This window comes from Apteryx rowi, unplaced genomic scaffold, assembly GCF_003343035.1.
Source record: "Apteryx rowi isolate R43461 unplaced genomic scaffold, aptRow1 scaffold_11, whole genome shotgun sequence".
NCBI classification, from domain to species: Eukaryota; Metazoa; Chordata; class Aves; order Apterygiformes; family Apterygidae; genus Apteryx; species Apteryx rowi.
In genome coordinates this window covers 7,371,598-7,397,549 of record NW_020447308.1, presented here as the reverse complement: position 1 = coordinate 7,397,549, position 25,952 = coordinate 7,371,598, and the positions used below count along the sequence as shown (strand labels likewise).

At 39.5% G+C, this 25,952-nt stretch overlaps 1 protein-coding gene across 10 annotated transcripts in view; it reads right to left on the bottom strand.

Moving 5' to 3' along the window:
- MAP2K5 (mitogen-activated protein kinase kinase 5) overlaps positions 1-25,952 on the bottom strand; it is a 146,007-nt gene that overhangs the window by 17,885 nt on the left and 102,170 nt on the right. For 3 of the 10 annotated variants that reach the window (XM_026073797.1, XM_026073814.1, XM_026073823.1), the window contains 4 exons: positions 21,819-21,845; positions 21,478-21,510; positions 7,702-7,763; positions 5,093-5,138 (listed from right to left, as the gene is read on the bottom strand). In XM_026073797.1, the coding sequence (XP_025929582.1) occupies positions 5,093-5,138; positions 7,702-7,763; positions 21,478-21,510; positions 21,819-21,845 (168 nt within the window). Of the gene's footprint in view, positions 1-1,055; positions 1,148-4,918; positions 4,997-5,092; positions 5,139-6,246; positions 6,413-7,701; positions 7,764-18,187; positions 18,746-21,477; positions 21,511-21,818; positions 21,846-25,952 lie in introns of those variants that run through there. The other 7 variants (XR_003254839.1, XR_003254840.1, XR_003254844.1 and 4 more) reach the window with 7 other exon arrangements.

Below are 25,952 nucleotides of genomic sequence, written 5' to 3'. Positions count from 1 at the left end.
GAGCTTCTGCATGACACTTAAAAAAACGAGGAAAACCATGTCTTTTGGCAAGTCACTGTTTTTGACATGGAAGATGTATAATTTACTATACAATCTTCTAAATTAATGAAACATCAATATAAAAAGTATCAGCAATTYAAATTTAAAAAAGGAGAAAAGCTACAAGTTGTGATTCCAATTTGGAGACTTAAACAGAAATCAGAAGATCTATGCAAAAGTAATCCAGTGTAGAAGTTGATTGTATCCTTGGCCAAAAAACATTGCGTTTTCCTACCCCATACTTTCCTTGAGAAATCCAAATCCAGCATCTTAATGACTATATTTTTATGCATCCATGGGAAAGCATAAAGGAATAACCACTACATACTTGACTTTTGGTATTTCAAATACAATTCCTTTAAGTAAATCACATGCATTTAAACAGTCATATGTAGCATGATAGAGTTCAATGCTGTATTAACAAAAAACTCAACAAGAGATGTCAACAATTCTGCTGGCTTTCCGAGAAGTGCATACAAGCTGCAAAATAAAAGGCCAACCTTCCAGCTGAAGAAGAGAGATTTTAAACAATTACCAAAGCAGGCTACTGATATCATAAAGGCAATTTCTGCGCTAGCTTGTTTTCCGAAACTCTCTTTGCCACTGAACAGCTAGAACAGATAATAACTATTAGTAAATCAAACTCCTGCAATATCCAGCTGTGTCTCACACATTTACATACAGATAGAATGGGTATATGTTTTTAATATGTATGCGATACGTACTTTTACCACAGCTGAAGTGCATGCTACAAAGGAGGAGGAGAATGGGAATGGAATCAGCATGAGATAATAAAGTGGCCTAGATAAAGTATTAGCCAGCGATTGATCTCAAACAGGGGATGTTGCTTCTCTCTGACCTGATTACTTACTATGCATAGATTCCATTAAATAGAGCTTAGAATGGAAAGCTTCTGAAAAATACCGTAAATACAGTCAGATCTACGGCTTCCTGAGCCACACCAGCGTACGGACGCCCACCCGCACATTCGGCACCAGGAGGAGTTTAGTTCTTACCCGCGCTGCCCCATCGCGCCTGCTAAACATACGTGCCCCACTCGTGCGCATCTGCATTTCATCGGGACTCAGGCTTGCAATGCCAGACAGCTCTGTATTTTAAAAGAGAACAGGATGTTCAGGAATTTTTTCCCCCCCTTTACGCAGAAGATTTGTTGAGGTTTTCCTTTTCTCGTTGGAAGGGGAGAGAAGAGAGGCAGAGCAATATTCTAAGATGTCGTGTGGACTTCCCTGGTGCTGAAACAGGAATACATTCGATTTAATTTGATTGTACGTCTTTCACCTCATAAGAAGGAACAAAAGAGCAGACACAGTAAGAACATGGCGCAGAGTATCCACTGGTGAATTATAAAGATTATTCCTTTCCCAGGATAGATAATTTCCCCCATTGCTCAGTGAAATTTCTTTTTTCAGTCCTGTGAAAATCTGTTGATTTGAAATATTTTGAAACAATTGTATCACTGAATACATATACATTGAGAAACTGATGTTATAAATACATCTTTTTTGGAGGGTGGATAGACTGAACAAAAGGCATAGCAACTGAGTGTAAATATAAGGATTTAATTTATGCTAGCTGTTATGAAAATTTGGTGTTCGCGTGTACAAGAGTATCTATGGTACTAGAAAGCCTGATTTTATGTAGGAATTTCATATAGCCTTGGCTTTGGCCCTATTTTCCGACAAAATGTGCATAGTGACTTTTATAAAAATAAAAAAAAAGGGCTTCCTAGCATGATAGACAGGGTAAATCCATCCCTGATGTAACCCGGTGGCTTCAATGGAGTTGCCAATCTGGCACTGCCGGTATTGTTAGCCAGCTCTTAAGATGCATTTAACAATTCACTGATCATCAGGAGAGTAGAAAAAGATTGATGTTCTGCTCCCTTCATTTTGCTTTCAGTCTTTAATTATACTAAATTGGTTACAAAATAGTGACTTCCAGGAGGGTTAATGTCCAAGGGGAGAAAACCTGCACTCTGATGTTTTGTCTGAAGCTAACGAYGGTTACACGTTACACCGTTCGTCCTTGGTAGCACATTTCATCTAAAGCACAGAACAATGACTGAGGTGAAATCCTGGCCGCATTTAAATCGATGGTGAGCTCAGTTTGACAGGTCCAGGATTTCACTGATAATATCTACATCATGCTACCCATTACTGATAGTTAACACAGGTGCAGCTTTCAAGAAATGAAGATACCCATCAGAATTACAAGTTCCAGAAACGAAAGATGGCAAATTAGAAAGGATATTATGTTCAGCACCTCTAGAATATATTTAATCAGCCTTAGCTTTGGTCCTATTTTCCAACAAAGTACAGAAATGTATATTCACCTATGTATGCACAGATATGTTTATATGTGAGCATGTGTGTGTGTGTGTATATATATGCATTTTGCATATGTTAATGTATATATGCGTATGAGTTTTATAAATAAAGTGCTCCTTGACAAGACAGGTAATTCTGTCCACAATGCAACCCTATGACAGACTGTCACGTAGACTTCAGATTTCACCTAAATAATGAATTACCTAAAAAGCTGTCACCAAAACAACAGTAAAAACTTCTGAAACAAGCAAACTCACTCTTCTGGTACTAAAATGGTGTTCAGAGTGAATCCACCAAACCCATGCTTTGTGATCTGCGTCAACAGGAACAAGCTATTCCTCAGCAGGATGCTATTTGCAGTGGGATCTTTCAAAGAATGCTCTTCCTACAGAGTCCATCTTCTCTCAAATCAAGAAATTCGAACAAGAAAACAGCATTTGCTTACTTCTGCACCAATAAAAAGCACAACTATGCTGAAAGCAGTTACAAAAATAAGGCTCAAATCTTGCTCATCTTTGAAACCTGGCTAACTTTACTTCTTTGACTTCAGCAAAATGTACACTCTGTGGTAGGTGTGGAAGGACGTGGCCCTTGAATGATTTTCTCAGATTTCCTCCATATCCCCTGCACTTCCGTGCCCCTTTTGTTCTTGTTTTCCTCCTCCACCAAGACCATCAAACATGGCAGTGCAGGAGTGTCCAGGAACATGTAGGATCTGACAGCAGCGCAGCGACTGGGCTGCCAGCAAGTCTGCTGCAGAAGAGCCCGGGGTGCTCTGAGCCCATGAGGCTGCAAGGGGGGATTCAGGCCAGCCACTGAGGGTCAGCCGCGCTGTGGGCAAGTAGTGGGTCCGCTCTCGATTGCGGCAGCAGTCTATCTCATGCTTAAATACTTGTTTCCGCAAGTTCATTTATAATTGAATAGAAAGTAGGGTGAGGGGAAAAATGCGTTAAACAAAAGATTTTGTTTAAAAAGTAGAAAGTTTTTTTTTTTTTCCTGAACTGCTATAATTTTAAAATTATTTTTACAGAATACCTCCTTAAAAGAGGACTAGCACACTCCAGGGCATGTAGTTGTAAAGATAAATCTGTGCACTTCCCTGGTACTGCAGGCACTCACCCTTTGGCCTCGTTTTTATGACTCTACACCCTGGAGTGGTGTTATTGCTTACAAACATACATATATACTTATGGGGGTATGTGCGATCTGCAGATGTTTTATTTATAAGTGGCAAGCCTATTGCATCACTGAAACATGCATTTACAAACAGACATGGGTTTTATGAAACCCTATTCCGTTGTTTTAATAGCTAAGCTATCCAGCCATAGCATAATAGTGCACAAGGTAAATGTGTCTACATCTCTAGAACCTGTTCCAAGTTTTCTCAGATGTGACTAACTGCAAGAATTTTCCAACCATCAAAAGTTAATAAAAAAGACAAAATAAGGCAGCGTAAGCCTTTCATTCTAGACTCATAACAACACAAAGTAGAGGGGCTCTGATAAACTTTAAAGCCTCATTTTGCCAAGGTATTTAAGCAGGTGCCTAACTTCAAATGTAGATCTATTGAAGTTAATACCCTTAAAATTAGATTCACAGTTAAATACTTTACTAACCAGGGCCTAAATTGAGACTAGTCTGAGTTGTGAGATATCTGCCCCGGGCGTCCTCAGAGATTAGCCTTTAACTAGAGAATAGCTGCGATAGAAACACTTGCTTATTCTGCTTGTAGTTTGTAGCAAGTAAGCAAGAAAGAAAATGATGCAAACATGTTCTTACCCTGTTAAAATCTCCTAAAATTATTCGTAGACATATAACCACAAAAAATAAATTATGATGATTTTTTATTAACCTCTACGTGGCAGGAAACAGCATATGAAGAAAATTAACGAAACACTTAAAATGCAAGGTATTTGATACAAGTCAGAATGGGCTACTGCTCCTATCTACAGTGTAAGTTATTGTAAATATTTACAATAATTGTTTGATACGATATTTTTCTAGCAGCTTAAAAACAGTCAAAACAGCACTCTACACTAAATACACAGCCACAAGGGACCGGCTGGAGAGCAGGTACCCTATTACTGCTTAACTGAAAAAATGACATTTGCAAGCAAAAGAAGTGATCTCTGAGCTCCGATTCCAACATGGAGAGCCGAAAGACCAAAAGCTACATATTAACTCAATCTTCTGCAGCCAATCTAATTTCATTCTACATGAATATAAGTGAAAACAGTAGCTCCTGCATTTCATTAAAAATACAATATTTTGACTGTATCCTCTGTTTCCAATCTTCAGATTTTGAAAGGTTAAGACTGGCAAATGATGACAAAGCGTGACCTACATTAAGCAGTAATCCCTGGACATAAAAACTGAAAAAAACTGTGTATTAAGCATCAAAATGGTTTTGACTGAAATTTGCTGCTGGCTGTGGAAGTTCTGTATTAACTTCCCAAATCGCAAGTGAAGCCCTGGCCATACTGCAGGTAATGGCAAAATATCCGTTAACTTCGATGGAATCAGAATTTCACCTTTTGTTTCTATGTGTGCTCTTCAAACGTGTAATTGTTGCACAAGCCAGAATAAGTTCAGATGTGAACTTGCACATGCTGAAAAATGCAGAAAAAATGCATACATTTCTATATACATTAATAAAAAGTGTTCTTGGACAAATACATACTGAGGGGCTCTGAAGTTTCACTTACCATTAAATCTTCAGGTGCTGGCCTTTCCTTCGGTTGCTTTTTCATGCTATGTATCATAAAACAAAATGTTCACATATAAACAACTGTTTGTTTATTCCACTTGCTTAAATATTGAAGACTTCTTCCTTTAGCCCAGACAGACTGTGCCTGGAATCTCAATGTGCTTAACTTTTGCACGTACCAGTGGAAGACAGGGCTCCTAATAGTGGCTCAAATATTAATCGATTTCTTCCCTCCCATCCCTCCCTTACGGTCAGGGTTGCTCCATTCTTAATGCACTTATATTTTCAGTTGATGAGAAAAATACCTTGTTGACTGTTGTCCATTTTTCACCTGTGTGTGAATCTTTAAAGTTTCCTACAAATTTATAGGTTTCTTCTACCATTTCCAAAGGTGATTACACTTACTAATATCTCCCACAGAATGGCTGCTTCCCTTGTATAGCTACCCAGTGACAATTATTTGCCTTTTCTTCGGTGGGCTACTCCATTTCTTACCATGAATGTGTTTAAATGTAATGATCATTGAAAACCAATCAAGTCAGACAGCAAAGTAAGCTGATTCTCATTTTGCCAGGGATTATTACATAGCTTGACACAAAGTATTGCACAAACAGGTGGGAAATTTAACTCTAACACCGAACAGCTTCAGGAGAACATGCAATACCCTGGGGTTTCTACCTTAATTTTTTCACATTTGTTTCCATTACACTGCAGGGTGATAGTTCATTACACAGCATTACGCTGTTTATAAGATCATGTTTCTCATCCAAACAGTGCTAGTTTTCTGTGCAACAGGTGCAATTAGCTACTGAAGACTGTGCTTAGCTGCATGAAGGCACACAATAACGCGGCACAGAGGTGACCATCAGGAGCTGCCTACTGACTAATTGGATTACATCCAAACAGCCAGAGTTTATGGCGTAACCGGCATAAAGTCATCAAGCCTGATACGCTGCTCACTTGACATCTCTAATACTTATTAGAAATTGATTGCTTAAGTGGGGTATAGAGAGTTTTTCCTGTTTGTTGAGTTTTTCAAACAGTAACGCCTCGCACTAAAAATCATTGCATACCATATGGCCAATATAAAGTTATATCAAAAATACTAAATAATTTGTGTTGCAAATAGAAGGTATTAATGACGCAATTTACCTTCCCTACAAGTAACTAGAAGCACCTCAAACAGCGGCGGCACGAGCGAGGCCGGAGCTGTCTGACGAGCGGGCGGGTAACTGCTCTAATCTGACAGTCCAAAGCAGCCGTGTCTCCAGGGAAAACCAGGCTATTAGCCGCCATCAGTTATGCTTCAGCTTGACATCTGTGGAAATTTTAACACAGGTTATCCCTCCCTCTGCCTAAGACTTTTTTTTTTTTTTAAACAGCCTGTGATTAATTTTTTGAAGGGATTAAAAAAAGCGCAGCTCCGTGCACACCGGTTAGTCACACTGCAAAATCCTCCAAACGCTGCTCTCTGTAAACTGAGCCTATTGAAAAAGGAGGCCTGCGTCATGCTAACTATTATTTGCGTTAACTGGCAATTGGATTGCTTTCCATTTCTGYGTTATTTGTTACATACAATGTCAATCTTGAGAGGTCCTTTCTCCTATGCTGTGTATTGAAAATACTGATTTTATTTACCCAGCGTTTGCGGCAGCGGCCCTGGGGCATGCTAGAGGACGTGATGGTGCTGTGAGGCCCAGCCTACAGATAAATAAATAAATAAATAAATAAATAAATATATTTGGGGCCACGGGCTCCGAGCACCCAGTTTCACTGAGGATGAGGAAGCGTGGCCGAAGGCCCCATGTGCCGAGGGGCTCCACCTACTCTACAGCGCCGAGCAGCCTGGTCAGGATGCGYGCCAGCTCCAAAGGGACGCTTCTCCGTCAAATACATTGTATTTATATAAAATCCAATCTTGTGTTTTCTGCCGCATGTAAACGGCTGTCTATTATTCTTTTTTGTGAATGAGCCAGTTAACAACAATTTCCCCTCACTTTGTTTCTTTAGAAGAGCTTACCCTTCAGATATTTACTGCCTAGTCACTCAAGAAATGTATTTTTTAWTCCATAAACTCCTCCTCTCCCCACTCCTCTGCTAATTTAAAAGGCTTTCAATGAACTATTCAGTTTTAAGTGAAGAAAATATACCCAATGGTGTGTTTTAAAATACGACACTCAGTAAAAATTACTTACTGAAAAGCCAATAAATTAATCAAGGCTGTTTGCCCTTCTAAACATTGAGGCAATTTTGTAAGTAATATTTTAAAAAGCCCTAAATAATGATATTACACACAGGAGTCTTTGTGGCCTCTTTACCCCCGGATGAATTTGTGGGAGTCTCAGCACACAAGAACGCACCCAGATTCAGGGCAGGTTTATTAAAACAGGAAAAACCCTTGTAAGTACTTTTACGACCCTTTGTGTAAATAACGTTTACATAATTTAAACAGTTTGCTTAGCTTTGCTGCCCCATCTGCCCAAGGCCCCCAAGTCCCTCTTCTCTCGGAAAGGATGCAAGGAAAGCCATAAGGTCTCGCCGAGCTGCCGAGTTAATGGCATGTATCATTTACATTGAGGGCATGGCATGTTTGCAAACTGAGCTTACCATTGAGTGATGAAGTGTACAAATGGCTCGGAGAACTCCCCGGCTGGAAGGACGGGCGATTCCTGCCAGTGGATTGAAACGAGAGACAGAGTCAGGAGGAGAGAAGACAATTTTTTAGAAGGAGAGTAATATAGCAAATAATGCAAAAAAAAAAAAAAGAAAAGAAAGAAAGAAAAAAAGAAAGGAAGCGACAAAGCCCCCTTTTCACACAGAGAATTTGAGGGGGAAAGGTACAAATTCTTCTGAGAATGTGTTAKAAAACACTGAATTTCAACTAATGAGTATTACACAATGGGTAAAAACATGTGGAAAGACATTGAGGGGAGGTGAAAAAAGGACAATGATAGCCACAGGGTAAAAAGGAAGGTAGGGAAAGTGTAAATGAGAAATTAATGATTATTTAAGTAACACACAAATGGTCTTGTAATTAACAAAGAGCTGTGAAATTATTCTTGTGTTGACCTTTGTTTCTTTCACTGCATTTGCTATTTATTTACACTCATGTTTATTTACACTTATTCATTTTAGAGGCTGTCCTAATATGAAGTCTGTTCTAGATTTAAAAGGGGAAACAATTTTTAAAAGAATAAAGGTAAAATTTACCAGTGTAGGGAAAATAACCATCTAGCATTTATGAAAGCAAAAAAAAAAAGAAAAAAAGAAAAAAAGAGCACATGAAAAAAATATACAAACAGGGAACAAACAACATCACCATTTGCAAAGAAGGGCTTTACGAATTTAGGAGTTTTTCCAAGAATGACAGAGAGCTCCACTGTGTTTATAGTGTAACAGCTCAGGATGTAATGAAATTACACTGCAGAGTACTTTAACAGTGTCATCTCATTAGACCTACAGTTGGAACAAGAGAGCCACATAAAACAGGCAGCTGCAAATGACTCCATTCTCATCTATTCTCATTTGCTATTAAAAATACCTTTCGGCGGCTTTTTTCCTCCCTGACATCCCTACACAAAGTACCCTGCAAAGTATGATACATGCACCTATTTAAATTAACAAAGGAATGACTTATTTTAATCTCACTGTGCTTTGGAGTGCTTTGGCCATTTGGATGAGCAATATATCATTACATACAACCTTCCAGCGCTGCAGGCAAGAAACTCAGAGCGTGCAGCATTTGGTGGGAGCCAAACAATTTCTCTAGCACACAACTGTGTCAAATGCATGCATGTATTCATTATTGAGAATGCGAGGAAATAGCTTTGATGTAGTGGAAAAAAGAAGATGATAAAAGCACCTCTGCAATGTGTGTGCCATTATCAATGGTGGCAGATAGACACAACTGCAGAGTCTCCTATGTGATTAGTAAATATACATATAATTGCTGTGGCCAATTATCAGAAAAATGAGATCGGTAATTACAAGACAGAAAATTAACTAGAACTCTTATTAAGGCTTTGTTTCCAATTCAAACAATTGGAAACTGCTGGAAAATACAATTAAATCAAAAGTAACTGAAGAGTAAAAGGAGAAGCCAAAATTGCTTTACAATTTTCAAAGAGTTCTATTAAATACAAGGAGTGTTTGATATAACATGCCCAAATTCTCTTTGAACTTAGACTGGGAGAAGGAGAGGTTATTGTTTCTAAACTTATAAATGACATCAATATAGGAAGGTTTTCACCGGAGAGGAGAAGGAACACAAGGAAATAAACGGTGCAATTAAACTTCCTCCAGTTCAAAGAACTGCACATGAAAATTATTCATATTAATATGGAAAATGCAGAGCAAAACATCAGGCTTGCTTATACCGAGTGGAGCCCAGCAGGTTTAGCCTCTCTCCATCTTTCTCTCCTGTCTGAGAGAAGCCTTCCTGTGCTCGCACGTGAAGTGGCAAACGCTGCCTTCCCCAGGTGGGACAGCCTCGGAGCAAAGGCAGACTCCGAGAAAAGGTATGAAATTCTCCAGGCGCGTATTACAGATCATCTTTTAAAACGGTAAGCCGAAGCTACGAGATCACATTCCCTGGGGAGCCGGCTCTGCCTGGCAATCTACCCCTGCTGTTTATTTTAAGCACAAGGCAAGTGAGGAGCTTCTTACAAACGTCCCTCTAACGAGGGCTGCCAGCTTGGAGCCGTGCATGCGGGGGGAACAGGACAGGCATACGGCACTTCACACTAATTTGGTAGGTGATAATTTCTGCAATCACAAAGAGATGACGGACCCATAATGGAGCGAAACTTCATTATGAGAGCGGAGGAGAAGCCGACGAGCCGCGCTGAAGCCATCAGCCTTTCATTTTGGCCATCCCAAGCTCAGCTGACGTCGTGGGTCGGGCAGGAAAGGGAAGAAGCTCCGGCATGGCAGGATTAACTCCATGCCCATGCAGCTCCTGAAACACCTTCCAGCCAGAAGATGAGGTGCGCCTGCTTAAGCATGCAAGAAAATTTCACCCGGGTGAAAAATGCTGGTTTTCTAGCACAGTGTTCTGCACAGTGCGGCCATTTCAACCGCACCCAGGCCAAGCAGCTCCTGCCGTAGATCCGTCAGTTGTGGCCGTGACTCGGCTGGCTGCTTTCCTCTCAGGAGCTCAGGAAGAGATTGTAGGAGGCTGCTGAAAGCAGACTGCATCTCAGTAAAAAACTAGATGCTTTAAAACAGTCTTSCCAAGGATTTTAGACTGGGTGGCCCACAGACCTATTGGCTTGACAAATTGCAAACTTTTTGTGAGAATACATCAGTCTCAAGAAAACACTTCCTAGGAAATGTGGTTGAGGGCAAACAGATCAGTGCAAATAAATACCTTAATTTCACTCCTGAAAACAAGAGCCAACTGTAACTTCACAGCAGAGGCATGATAGGGGAGAAGGAGGGAGGTATTGCATTTTAGTTGATCCAGAAAAGTCTGGACCCTCAACTGCTTCCACAGCTGAACATTCAAAAAGCAGCCTCCTACACTGCATTCTTTAAATGACCTTAGTCAGAAGCAGAGAACATCCAATCAGTTATGGTATCTACCCAGGGAAACCGATGACAGAAATATTGCTATTTCTGCCATTGTTCTATTCAGGAACATTTGAGTAGTAGAAAGGTGAGAGTATTTTGTACTTAGAGCTATTCCCAATGAGAGAAAGTGTTGCTATTGCTACCTCTGTAACTTGAGCAATCACAATGTTGTTATATAATGTATAAAGCAAGAATCTACAAAAGCTACACAAAATAAATGCAGCTTATATCATATCCTGAAGTTTCCTAGAAGATGACTCCGGCTGACTCTCAAAGAGACAGAAATATGATGAAAAAAACAAAGCTACGCACGTCTACCAAGTCTCGATACTGAAGAACTGTTATACGCATCCTGTATGATAAGACACAGTGACCCATTTGATATAACCACCGGGAACCGTCCGTCGGCGCGCCAATGGCCTGCCTTGTTTTACACACCTGCACACTGAACTTGCACTGCTCAGGCAAAAAAAGTAGAAAACCACGTACAATTTTAAAGGAGTGAGGAATAGGTATGCTTGTTCTAAACTAAGAAATAGGTCTTTCATTTTCATTAAAGATCACATCTTTTAATCAGTATCTTGGAGATCTGTAGATTGGGGTGGCTGATAAAATGGTAGCAGAGTTGCAAACACAGGGTCGAGGTACCAATCACCTTTTACATCCACAGGCAGCTTATTCCCTAGACCAGCTATTGCCCTAAGTATCCAAGCAACATCTCTGTAACTGAGACCTGCTGCAGGAGAAGACAAGATCAGCCGCTCTGACTTCTGAAGCAGTCAGCTTGATTCTCAAAAACAGCCGAAATGTGTATATACAGCGAGAATGGGGAAGGGCAATAGGAAAAAAAGTTTGAGTGATGCCTTTGCCTTGTGAATAATGAACAGTTCAAGAAGGTCAACCCATTACAACTGAAACCGTTTAATTATTAATTATGCACAATCTATGAGCAAAAGGACAAGTTCAGAATGTTTAATGTGTGGTAACTCCGACTGGACCCTCTCTTGGCATTTTGTTATTAGCACTTGTCAGCAAGGTGCTCAGGCATAAAGAAAAAAGCACAGCAGCAGAAAATCTGAGCTAGCAGGAGGAGGGAGGGCTTTAAACTTCAAACACTGCTCCTAATATTTAATTTATGGAGTGCCAATGCTCTGGTGTAGACCTTATTGACTTCCATGGAGTTAGGGGAAGTCACATTATCTAAATGAAGACATGGGAACAAGTACACTGAGACAATCCCTTCAAAGGCCCTCTCTTTTGAACGGAGCAATGGCATTACTATCTGTATCCAGTTTTTTTTCACAGGTTTGAACAAAGGAATGAATGAAAAACCTAACTGTGTGTCCAGAAGTCAACTGATCCTTTCCCATCTGTGCACTAAGGGTTTGAATTACAGGTTTGAGCACCAGCCTCAGCTACTCCTCAAATCTATTATCCAAAACGTCTCTTGGTCTGTTTGCTCTCACTAAGCAGAGCAGTAGCAGAAATGCTGTTGCCATTCAGGCAATAAATAATGTCCAGCCAACCCAAAAAGGAAGGAAAGAAAAAAAAAAAAAAAAAGGATGAGCCACCTTCCCCTCCTTTCTGTCCGCCTTGGAGAGGGAAGGAAGGAGGTTTGTCTGGACAAACTCAAGAAGCAAATTCAACAGGTACAGCTTTGAGTTGCTTATTTTTCTTAGAAACACTCTTCTGGTAATGAAACTCAGGAGTAGCTCAACCAGAAATACACACCCAAACATCCTGTGCTTTACACACCTTCAGAGGTCTTAGCCCACCAGAGTATTTCTTGAGGGTGGCACATCTCTTCAAAACAACTAAAAGTTCGAGTTTTACTGCATCCTTTCTGAACAAAAGGGAAGTCCACAAGCTCCCTGTAACAGGAAAACCGGCAAATACAGGGTGTTCTACTTAAATCCTTCAAGAAGGTGATGACAAAGCCCCCGACTGTGTTAAGATCAAGCCTGTACTCCCCCCACCTCCTCCTCCTCCTCTGCTCCCGGGGGCCGTGCTGATGGACAACCACAGAGCAGAATGGCAGCCTGTCATCAACACGTCTCCAGCAGAAACGCTGGCTGTGCAGCTGCGCACGCTTCAAGAAGGCTCAGCTACACTTTGCGGGCAACAGAACTGGTATTCTCAGCAGATTCCCAGACTCGGTGCAAGGAGGTTTTACCCCCTCTTCTCATCTGTTAACTCCCTCTCTGGGAAGGGTTAAAATTTCCCATTCCCCACAGCTCCAGAGCTACTGCTATTTTGCAATACTCTTTACTCAGTGTGAATGTTTGTGCAGAAGGAGATGCCATGGTCCTATGGCTCTATGGCCACAAGAGGGAAGTTAGCAGAACAGAGCAAACCAAACTTCAGCTACTCTCTCCTCTGGGTTTCCCCAGCACACCCTGTCTTTGAAATTATCATCTCCTCTGGGCAGACACTCCTGTTCTGCAACTTGTCTATTAATGGTGAAATGGCAGTATTTAATAAATAATTTGTGTGCTTTACAAAGCATTTCTGGCTTATCACTTCAGCCTAAAAAGTCTCTAGGGTTAAAGATTGTTTATGCACTCCAACATCTCTTTTACTAAAGCTTTAAAGAACACACCTATTTTTATATAGTAGTTGCATTTTACTTTGTGGCCAAATTCTTTGCCCCATCTGATTTTTCAGACACACTATATTTCAGATGCACCAGAAATATAGCCAGATGCAATTAACTCCAATGCATTTACTACTGGTAAAGAGCTGTTTCAGTGAGACCAGCAAATTACAATATCATGCAAGTTCAGATTTACTCCTGCAAGGACAACTTTCTTTTACAGTACTCCTAAAATTTCATTGTTGTCTTTCTAACCAACCTGCTTCAAAAGTCTTGCACAAACCTCACAGCAGGTGAATTCTTCCAAGCAACAAGCTTTGCAGAACACAACAATGTCTAGAGGTGGCTCAGAGGCCCAGACTTAAAAGAATTTCTGGATTGTCCCAATTATACTCCCACCCCTTAGCAGGAAGGTGAAAGATGATTACATTTCTGCGTTAGGTCGCTTCTTGCTCTTTTCTTAGTAGCAGATGCCAAATGTGACAAATTATATGTGAGGGCATTTTGGTGTGAAGTTTTGTCCGCTGGGATTGGCGTGTCAGCAGTAAACTCATTTATTTCCAGATCTCTAGCTGGACTGGAACCAAGGTCAAAAGGTCAGTGTTTTATCCACCAAAACACTCAGCCTACCTTTAACACCTCAAATCACGTGAGAGGCAGCTATTCTCTCAGCCAGCACTATACCTGCTCCCCAAGTTCTTGCAGATATCACATATGCACAGCCTGTGTCYGTACAGACCGCATGCAAACACTCGTGGTGAAATAAGCCACTAGATACTTGGAGCTATTTGGTTGTCACTTTGGCAGCATTTGCTACTAGGAGGCGTCTTGCAGAGCCCAGAAGAGGCAAGGAAGGAAGCAGAAGAGTGTAATTAACATTAGGAATAATCCGCAGTGTACAACATGCCATTTTCTACCTTTCACCAAGCTTTGCACTTGTTAGTGTGGCTCTCTGAAGGGCCTTGCAGATAAGCGTACAGGTAGCTGGAAAACAGGTTAATCCTTTAACCGTAACTGTAATTGCTTTCTCTCTAAAACAAACATAAGAATTTTTTCTTCTCATTGCTGGTCTCTTGTCGATCATAAGCCAGCAGAGCACAGCAGTGTTTTGGGTAGATACACACACATACGSACATTTCAGATAGCTAAGGCACAGCAGCATGAAACGTAGCCTCTACCTGTTCGCACCAAAGGGACTCAATTGAAAAACTAAAACCATTTATTGTTCCCTTTTCCCTCTGTACACTCCCAATGCATTTTTATTGCTTTTTCATAAAACACTGCTGCAAATAATCAAGCATGACCATTGACATCCACAAGATTGAGTTTTAGGAACCATTAAATGAGCTTGCCCTCTTGGGAAGGTTCTTGCTCAGGTTGGTCTAAAGGTAATTATTCAGCAATTCCTACCTGTGGTTTTACCTTGTTCCTATATAAGTCTCTGAATCTCATACACTAGTAAGGTCATAGTTTCTGTCTCAATAAAAGCACACCCTAAAACAACTGATCTGCAGGACAAATTATGGTGGGTATGCGTACACACATGCACACATGTATATTCTAACACCAGCCTTTCTTGTATTTAAATCTTCAAAACTTCAGAAATTTTCAGGGTCAAATATAGCTGTCCATACACTTAAATCAATGCATGAAAATCTAAAAGGAAATTCACACACACACAAAATTCTGAGCCTTTGAAGTTTTCTATTTCATTTATATAATTAGCAAAACATGGCACTGATGCAACAATAAAATTAAGAAATTGAGCACTCAAAAGGCAAAGGTCTTCATTGTGTTGTTTGATCAAACTGAACATCCTGTGAATTTTTAAGACTATGCCAAAGCAATAAATAGAGGGATATATTTTACCAGGAAAAAGGGAATAGAAATAACTATAAAGGACACATGCATTAAGGCCAAGTTATTTTTTCATGGGAAATTCTGAGAATTTATTGACATTGAAATGCTTCATAGCTCAGCACTAACACTACCCTAGCATTTACTGATGCTGTTAAATGCTTCTAGATTATGAATTTAAAAAGAAGCTCTTCAATTTGTGGAGTTTGTGAAGTCCTTGAGTTAGATTAAAGTAGAGTCTTGCGAGACTATCTCCATGGAGGTGCTCAACAGAAATGTCCAGGACACTCATGGAAAGCTTCTCCCTACTCACTCATGAAGCTGCCAGAGTAAGGATTCATGAGTACAACTTTTTTTTTTTTTAATTTTGTCTGGCTCTTCAAAATATGCAGATTTTTGGATATTGCTGTCTCCTATCAGTAAGAATAGGATCTGCTCTTGAAAGTCTTTACTCCTGAAGTTTCTAATGTAATTGATTTGGACCGCCACCAATCCCCAATATTCTCCTTGAAACTGATGGACAAAAAACAGGACCTTTTTTCTCCATAATTCAAAACAGTAAAAACAAACACACACACAGTAAGTCACTGTTACACTAAGACAAGCCATGGAAACTTTCAAACCAAAATTAATTTATTTCAGCTTATGAAAAAGAAGGGGTTAGAAACTAGAGCTGATGCTTAACTATAGCGCTTGTGACCACAACTGCTCCAGTACAGTGAAACCCAGTTTAAAGCAGCCACCCGAGGGGCTGGCAATAATTGGTTTCCTGGTAGGGATACTCTAACTAAATAAAGGTCAAACAAAATAGCCCTGGAGAGCTTAAGGAAAATTCAAAGTAGTTGCTTAAGCCAGGGGGATTGCCTATCAGATGCACTCCACAGCATAGGTTTGTCTAGCTAACCATCTCCTGACCCAGAGCGGACACCCGCAAAGCCAACAGACACAGCACGGAAAGGATGGAAGGTTGATGTGCTGAAAAACAGTGCGCCTTAGGGTTTGGCCTTTTGGGATCTTCATATACAAGCCTGCAAGCACCTAGGTGTTTTACCGAATACTGAATGCAACTCAACGGTAACTTCCTATGTAATACATTTTGATATCAGCATAACTGAAAAGTGAGTGACTGCAGGTTGGAAGAATCTCGAAAACAGTGCTACTTTTCAACTGACTGCAACGCACACAAAAATACCCTATGATCAGAGCTCTGGTTTTCCTGAAAACTTAAATCCAGATTTTGCTGCAGGGTCACAGAGCCCTGCTACCCACTGCTTACCACACTGGAAATTTAGAGCAGCCTCATTTACATTTTTAACTGGGAGTTTTCCAATGCATTAAAAGGCAAATGCATAATGGTAATCAGTGCCACGGTTCACACAGTCTCTGTTTGGAAGAGGAATTTGATTTACTAAGTGACTCCTGCAGACATCAGCAAAGACAACACATAACTGGGACACAAATATTGCCTGAGAGGTTGCTGGAGATTTGGAGGCTGGGCAGGGAACAGTTAAGCTTTTGGTCAACTAAAAAATCATGGGAGGCATTCTGAGACTGTGAGCAGCAGGAGAGGTTAAATGGCATACTCATTTTCCTTGCAATCTTTAGGTTTCAGCGTCAACCCACCAAGCCAAATCGGGTGGTCTGCATCTCTCTGATATATCACTTCTGGAGTCTGCAACATTAATGGCATTATTCTAGGGTACTATTACGTTTCTAAATTATCATCTGAGGACCAAAGGCCAGACACAATTCTTTTTTTTTCTTTTTTCTTTTCTTTTTAATTCACCCAGAGCTTTTGCAGCATGATCCTGTTGGTGAGTAGATTCTATTGCAAATGCTTTGGCTGCATGATCATGAAACATAGGGCCATGTCTAGGACATCTTCCAAGCCAGGAATGGTTCCTGCTTCCAGCAGGACTCCATTCTCCTTCGTGTTAGAGTGTTTCTGGAAAGACTGCATGCACAGCAAGAGATGCATGTCCTTCCCAGGAGGGATTCATCTGCACTGCACAGTGCTTTCCATATAACATTTCGGTGAGTTGGAGACGAACTAAGTTGAGTGCTAGAATATTAAATTACTCTCAACTCTCAAATAACAGCAGACTGTCTTTATTGCTGGCTGTACTGTGGGATGAACTACATTAACAACCATTCTATGCTCCTCTTTGGACCAGAAGCAGAAGTCTTCTCATGGTGGGAGAAGCCACTATGATTAGGACTGTTGCTTAAATGAGCGTGTCTTATTTGTAGCTGGATCAGATTTCACTGTAAGTTACCACATGTTAAAAAATAAAGGTCCTGGCAGGCATATATCCTACTCTCACAATGCTTTGCACTAATTTTGGTGTTTAAAAAAAAATCCCAGAACCAACGTCATAAAAAATCCAATAACATAATTTACCAAAAATTTGTCAGACCCAGTTTACAATGCTTTCCAAATTACTTATTCTGCAGATTTTCGGCAAGTAAATTTAAGTTCTAGGGAATGAAAAAACAGACTTTTGAAACTGCCAAAGTGACCTGCTATGTATCATATATTTCATGGTGACTTGGAAAACAACTCCAAAAAATCTTATTACTGCAGAACATCTAAAAATTTCCATGGACAGTTTTTACTCTACAGTGTGTCACCTTACAGAGTCTGTGAAAAGTCCAGGATACCTATGCCATACAAAAGCAACCTCTTAAGTAGTTCAGTCATCAATAAATCTTAAGAATTAAAGATAATTATGAATGAACAGAACATTAACTTTTGGATTACTGCTGTGTTTTGGTGGAATGTGTAATAGTTCTGAAAAAACAATGATTGCCAATATAATAAGTAACTACTAAAAAGAATCAAGGGCTTAATGTTACTTCAGTTTTATCATTTTTAAAACCAAACTGTGTTAATTTCAGTTTATTGCATTTCAAAGGGAAAAAAAAACCCTGCATTTTTTGGACTGTTTCTTACATCAAAAACAGAGCAGGATCAATTTCCATCTCCCCAAAACACACTTCCTAAAATGATGATGCTGTTCACACTGACCAAAGTATGAGACATTACCACTTTTTTTCTAATCTAATTGTATATTTTAATCAAATCCATAAATATGCAGTTTATCACAAAGATAATGCAACATTGAATTAATCAAAGTACATGCTTAAGTCTCATTGTTGACATACTTTTATAAATAAAGATGAGCATACATGGATGCTTAAGTGATTTGCTGCATTTAGGCCTCATATAATGGAAAATATGAAATAATATTTCTCCTGGGTACTCCAGGTCCATTTAAAGGTCATCTCGCCCCCTGAAAGTCTTCCACATTAGTATCAACTAGTCCTGCCTCCCCATCTCTCTGGAGAAGCCTGGAGTCATCACGGGACACTGAGGATACAATTCCTGCTTGGCTTCATATGCGCAGCTCCAAGCTATGCAAAGGCAGTGGTGCAAAGACAAATTAGGTACAGGAACACCAGACACAGACTTCTGGGTTCTCCTCGTATCAGGTTCTGGAGTTTTCAGCCAGACTCCAGATGGAAAAAGTGGGACAAGCATGCTGCCAGCAAAGGCCCAATTTGAAGAAACATCCTCTTCCACAGAGTTGTTTACTCGTAGTTTTAAGAACCAAACCTCCAAACCATTCTCTGTCACATGAAAAGACACATTAGGAGACTTGAGAAAAAAAAAATCCAGAGTTTTCAACTGTAACAACTTCAGCAAATTATTACTATGGCATGGAGCTAGCAGGGGACAGGAGATCCTTGAGAAAGCTTGATCCCACCCTCACAGATCCCAAGTCAGAAGCTGGTTGTTCCTCCCATATCCAATGATACTATGGCTCAACCAGGAGCCATGCCATTATGGGACRACTGCTGTGCTCTATCTGTCTGGAGGAAAAGGGAAGCTACAGATCATCACTCCTAGCAGTTATGCCCGTCATTAAGCTAGGTGGGGAATTCTGCACCAGTGTCTGCGAGTTCCTATGGGGACAGGCTGTACAGAGCAGCTGCAGGAGAGGGGCTCTGCTCCTGCCTCCTGTGAGTTTTAGGACCCGCCTACAGCCGAGGGGAAAATTTGGCCCCAAATAATCAGTCTTACAACACTAAACATCTCTAATCTTTAATACTCATGGTAGCAACAGCAGCTGTACAGTACCAGATAGTAAAGAGACTCTCCCTCTCAAAAGGTCCTTGCACAGAAGAAAGAGTGCAATTAGCTAAATAAGTGGATCCCTCTGTTACTCCTCAAGAGTCACATCTTACAAAATATAAAGTGAGGGAAAAAAAAAGTCTCAAGTTAAAGAGATGTGAGGTCTTTATAGATGGGACAGGGCTGGGGGTGGAGGAAAGGATCTATTAAAGTCAATGCTACACATGTGCTAGAACACAATAACCCTTAATATAAATGTCCTCCAAGACACAGTCATGCCAAGAATTTGCACTTCCAGGTGTGACAGCCACTATCTAAACACTATATATCTTATTAAATGATGCCCTAACGATACACACGTACCAAGCAAATAACACTACAGAGCCAATCCATTCCACTCTTCCCCCCAGGCTCTAAAGGTTATGGCATGCAACTTCCATTTAGACATCGAGTGTGTTGCAAAACAAAGTGAGTTGCACTTAAAGAAATTTCAACAGAGCTATGCTCTGTAACCTAAAATTCTCAACATGCCTACAAGCACAGCGCACTCTGAACCACCAGCTCCGGAGAGTGATGGGGCAGTGGCATAGCCTGGAACATAAAATAAGTTAAAACAAGTAAATACCAAGATACTAAYGTTAAAACTAGCACAGCACTCACGGATGTTTGTGGACTACACTACACCAAGAGCCTTGGTCAAAGTATCTGTAAGAAGATCGGAGCAATACTAATCTTGAGGAGAAGATGTGAAAGCTGCAAGAAGCTCCACTGTATCGTGCAGCCCTTTAGGGCTCCTTTCAATAATATTGAGCTTAGATTTAGACACTACTACCAGGCCATTTAAGAGTAATTTATCTAGCAATAGCAAAACAGACAAAAAAATACAAGCATCTTCAACTTAACCTTTTTAGGACAGGGATGGCCTTTTTGTTACTTGTATATATAGCACTGGCACTTTGGAATTTCCATCCCTCATCCAAGGACCTACTTAATATAAATAACAACGGATGAAAAAAGATGAAAGAAACAGAAAGATCTAAAAACCTCTCAAAGAACCAGACCATCATAAACAGCCAGGCAATAGAGCTGACTGCTGTGCTTCTACTGTAAGTGCTGGAGGCTTGCAAGACAGAGGGAACTCCTTCCCTTTACACAAGGGATACACGTTCATTTTAATTTAACTGCATCCATCAAGGCCCAAACGTCACTTTTTAAAGGATTTTCAGCTAAATCATTAAGTCATTCTCTAATAAAAGGACAAGCGCGTTCACTGCAGTTAAGAGCAGCAGGTTTAGCAGTTCATACAAGTAGCAGTTACGGATCAAGATACAACTGAGTTAGAGTGCTTGGCATCACACTGGTTACAAGCTCCCATCAAGTTAAACAAACATGTTATAAAGGATAGGTTGGAACTAGCTGAATAGTCTCATTAGGCATGTCAACATCCAGCGGCTACAATCTGATGAGACAGCAATGAAGTTCTGCTAGAGGTTGAGATAAGTCTTTAAAGTTACAACTTTTTTCTTCATGAAACTTATTAATTATCAGCACCATCTTATTACAAGTTAAAAACAAAGCAAAATTTACAGCAGCCTGCCTTGAAAGAGGCATCTGAACCCCACTGCCTTCCTGCCAAGAGTAGAAACCCTGCTTTACCTCTGTTTGGACAGGGAGGTGGAGCTGCAGAAGAAGCGTTTCCGTGAAGAAATACCAAGTTGAAATGGCTGAAAAGCTATTGTTCACACCTGGATTTTCTAAACCTCAGCTTTTTACTTTGTCCATCTGACTAAATAAAAAAGACTAGACAACATTCAAATACATTCCTCCTCACACTGCAGTTTTATCTCCTCTTCAGAATACCCTTTTTGTTTATCTAAAATGCATTAAGTATGCCTGATATAAAGTATGCTCCCACTTGAATTTCTCTGTTCCAACTCATCTGGCAAATGCAGAAGATCAACTAACATGACGAGGCTCAGGCTTTAGGGCCTAAATAGCTAAAAGGACTAGCCTTAGAGACAATTAGTTTTTCAAAGACTCAATATTGAGAATAGAAAAAGTGCATAAAGTGGGACAAGGCCAGTTCATGTTCGACAGCTCCGAGCTGTACAAGGCAACTTGTGCTCTGAGGATGTCGGGCATTGTGCTTCATTAGGAAACAAAATATAAGCTTTCCACTCCATTAGGAATGACTTTAGGAGTGAAAGCACATAAGACGGCGACTCACCTCATCAACAATGCACTGCAATAACTGGAGAGGCTGCAATGGAAAGAGAGGGAAAAAGTATTAGCCTATATGCAATATCTTTACAGTGGAGTGGAAAGAAAAAATCATTAATGCAATAAAATATAGCAAGATTAATCAACAGCAGCAAACTCTTATAAAAACATTGATGCTCAGGATGTTCTATTATTTCTAATGGTACCTAATCTAATACAGGCAGTTAAAGGTTTGCATTTTCTTCAAAATGCAATTTGCTAAGTTTAAAACAAGGCATTCAAGCATGCAGAGGAAGCAGCCATCAGGAAAAAGAAAAGTGAATTTTTTTCTGAACTCATAAAGCTTACCATTAAAGATCCCTGGTTTTTCTGAATCTGAAAAAAGGCAATATGTAATTAGCATGTCATAATCAAAATGACTCACTTGGACACATTATGATCACTGAGAGAAAATTATTGCATCGCTGGTGGCAATTTGTGGGCATGTGTTAACACAATTTACATAATGAAAATACACAAATGTTAATAGCTCGCTTCTCATTTATAGGCGAAAGTCAGCAGAATGTTAATTTCACACAACACTTTTTAGTACCCTCCAGGTTGTATTAGAATAGGAAGAAAAACCATAATCCATTTCAAAAGGCTGTTTACGATTCAGATATAAATAATGTTTTATATTGCTAGATTGTGAACACTGGGCTTAATGTTGCAATCATTGCTAATGTTATGAAGCTCACTCTTTTTAAATTAAAAACCGATTTATTTAAAATTGAAATTAAATCATAGTCAGAAATTAGAATTTTGGATCACTGCCAGAGTCAGCTCACAATCCCTTTTTTGTGAAGAAAACTTTAATTATGTGGTTGAAGTATCTGCTGCTACTCAGGAAAGCCTTTAACACTCCACTTTTATCCAAATTTCTTATATATTCCAACCCAGTTTTACTTTGACTACATAGAGCATTGCCATCTGCGAGGCTAGGAAGTTTGATGAACTCCGTATTGTTTTAAATGGCAAAGGAAAGACTTGTTACCAGTTGTGCCTGAGCCTTTCTGAATTTCTTATCATCAGTTTGGTTGGTAGAGTGGTTCATAGTTTGTAGCAATGAAACACTCGGTTGCTTACAGAGAGCTGCAAGATGTTCTGGCCCATACCAGCAAAGCACCTTTTGATTACCAAAACCACAAAGGCAGAGTTACAACACAAACAATTCAATGCAACACAGTGCAAGTACCTCGTACACACCATTTGGCTGAATGCTGCTATCCCGATAATTTGTATATGCATACAATTTCTAATGGGCRTGCGAAATTAATTGCGTATTTTTCATAAGCAAAGTTGCACGAATCCTCTCCTAATCACAACGCAAGCAGAACGCAGTCTTTAGCGAGAGCGTTGTCTCCTGTGCTAACGCCGGTTATTTGGCTTGCCCCTTCCATTTAATACTCTCGCTTGTACCGTGCCCCGATGACGAATGTTGCAGGGCTGCCACCGGCTTTGCTCTCCCCAACACCCAGCCAGAGGCATGATCCTCCAGTAATGCTTTACAGGTAGTAAAATGTAACATAGGGTAGGCTGAAAACCAGCACCAGGAAAATAGCTGGTATTATGCACGGGTCTTTCCATATGGTATAAGCAGCAAACATCTACAAATAAACTTCCTGCATATAGTTCTATTTTTTCAGAGGGGGGAAAAAAGAAAATAATAAATAGCTAGAAGTACCCCAATATATTTTTAATGGTCATTTTCAATCTACTACAGTTCAACAGAATAAATTTGCAGTTTTGCTAACAAGCAAAACATTTTGCGGATATAAAAAAAAGTCTTTTTTTATACTTCACTTTTAGATGTTATATGACAAAATAAGACTCAGCATATTCAATAGAGATGCTTCTGAGTTCCTTTGTATTAGTGCCTGTGAGTAGATTTAGTTTTTCATCAAAACATTTAATGTGTCAGTCACATTTCTGTACCGGGAAAATATGCCTTGTCATGAAAAGGAATAGAAGTGGGATCATATATAGTAATTTTAAAATTCAACATAGGTACAATTATACCCAATTTGAGAACAGGATTTTAAATATTATTTTTAATAAAAGCTCCCAATTCTTCTAATAAAAATAAGGCAACACAAACAGAAGTATTACCGAATTCTTGCTGTGACATTACAACTCGCTACTAGAGCAGCAGGCCTCGCTTCGGAGAGAGACGTGTGCTCGCTCACACACACACATTGTTACCAGATTTTATTACACAATTTTGATGGCAACATATTATTTTGAGATCATCTTCATAAATTTTGCATTAAGGTAGCTGTGCCAGTACCTGGAATTGATTCAAAATGCTTAAGACACTCAATTACTTTTTAACACTGTTACCCGATGTAATGACATATCTGCTATTTCCCTTGCATTTGATGATGCAACATCATTGTAATTGATTCATTTTCTCAATTAAATAAAGCTACTGTGCTTTTCTCTATGTGAATGCCACAGAGACTCCCGAGTTAGATGTATTACCTATTTTCTCTCTCTCAGATACATTGCTTGTAAGGCTGCACTGTGTTCCTCTGTTAACTCCACTAGAAAATGTAATGTTACAGTCATATTTTTCAAGTTCTGAACAGCAATGAACTTAGCTGTATTTATATTAGGCATATTTTTCACTGTTAAAACTATGTGGTTTACCTTTTCAAAGGCCACATTATTGGACAGTCTCTGCAACTATAAAACAAACCTAACTGAAGACAACTTTACAGTCAACGCTTTGCCGTTTGCACACAGTTCATGAAAAAGTGAAGCATCCCGTTTTATAGCACATTAAGAACCAGTTTTAAGAGTATTCAACATAAACTGTTTTATCTTTCTGGTCACCCCTTCTCCCTTTTTTTTTTTTTTTTTTCCTGCCCTAACATTCTGGTTTTCATGCACTGTCAGGAGACAAAAAGTTGAGGAGGCAGGTTAATCTTCAATGATGTAACCGCRTATGCTTAAAAGGAAGACAAGAAAGGTATAGTATGCATTTTAAAAGTATCAAGGAAGGCTTTGATGCACTCATTAAGATATCATTCTCATCTCAAAAAAATCACTTAAAGCCTTTCACCATTAACTTGCTCCCTCAGACACATATGAAGAATGTGTGCATGTGAACCCATGATCTGTGCACACAATCATCACTAGAAGATCCAGTTGGTCAGAAGCTTTTATAAGTGTTTTCCTCTACATCTGGAAGTCTGAATTTGCAGAATTAGACCAGTCATTTGATATTTTTGAAGCTGTATTTTATTTACTGTGGGTTTTTTTCTGTATTTACTGTGTATGACAGTTTAGAATTTGAAGGAGGACAGAAAATGATAAATAAATCTATCACATTAACAGTCTATTTCCCAGGTCATGAAAAGTCACTGGTATTTGGAAAAACTACTCTATTCTCCAAATGTCATTTTTTAGGTTGGTTAAAAACGCAAAAGTTTGCCTCTTGCTTCATCTACTATTTAATGAATGCCTCTGGTTATGAAAAGCAACTTTTGACAGACCATCAGGTTATATTTCTGTCTCCATGGAGACACTTTGGACGGGAAGTGGCTGAGAAGACCTCTACCATCCCCTTCACATTATATTCACAAGCACAATCAACGAAACTCAAATGAATCCACCCCAGGTAACTTAGAGAAGTCACTAGCTATAGCTTTAATTTTCACTTTTACTCTCTGGAATTAGGACTTGCCCTGAAGCTCTTGTTTGAGAGATTTGCGGGTGACCCAGGGTTAGATCTTCCCATATCAGTTAACAAATTTTCTCTTTACATATATACCGCTTTTCAAGCTAGTGTTTTTTTCATTTTTTATAGAAAAATACATATACAAATAATACAGCTACGATTTTTAAGGGAGGCTTCAGAGTAAAACATTTATTTTCCTAATCCAGGCAATTGTGATTTTAAAAGAACATATAAATTACTTTTAATCTCTAAGAATGAGGGTTAAATTTTATTGAACAGCAGAAACAGCAAAGATCGTCTCCTCCTGACAAATGCCCAGCACACGCTTTGTCTCTGCCCTGATAGGAAGCAAAAGCAGTTTGTAAGTGTACTGCATCTCCATTCGGCCTTCGCTATCATGACTTTTATTCCTCCTCTGGAATGAAAGCATGATACTTTTTCAGGTATATCTTATAAATTTTAAATTTACAAATTAGAAGTTGGTTGAGCTTCTGAAGGACGTCAAAGCACTGAAAACCAGTAAGACTGACTCCCTAATTTGTTCCTGAACTTCTGAAAAGTACCCACTGTCTCTGGATTTTGCAAACGGCAAACTTCATTCATCCCATCAAGAAGAGAGGGCAAAAAGGAAAAAAATATTTTCAAAAGAAAAAAAAGACAATTCATAAAAACCTTAATATTAAATATATTCTTACAATTATATTGTGCTGGTTTTCCCAGAGGTCTGGGAACAAATTTATAGAGAGAGATTATTTCATCCA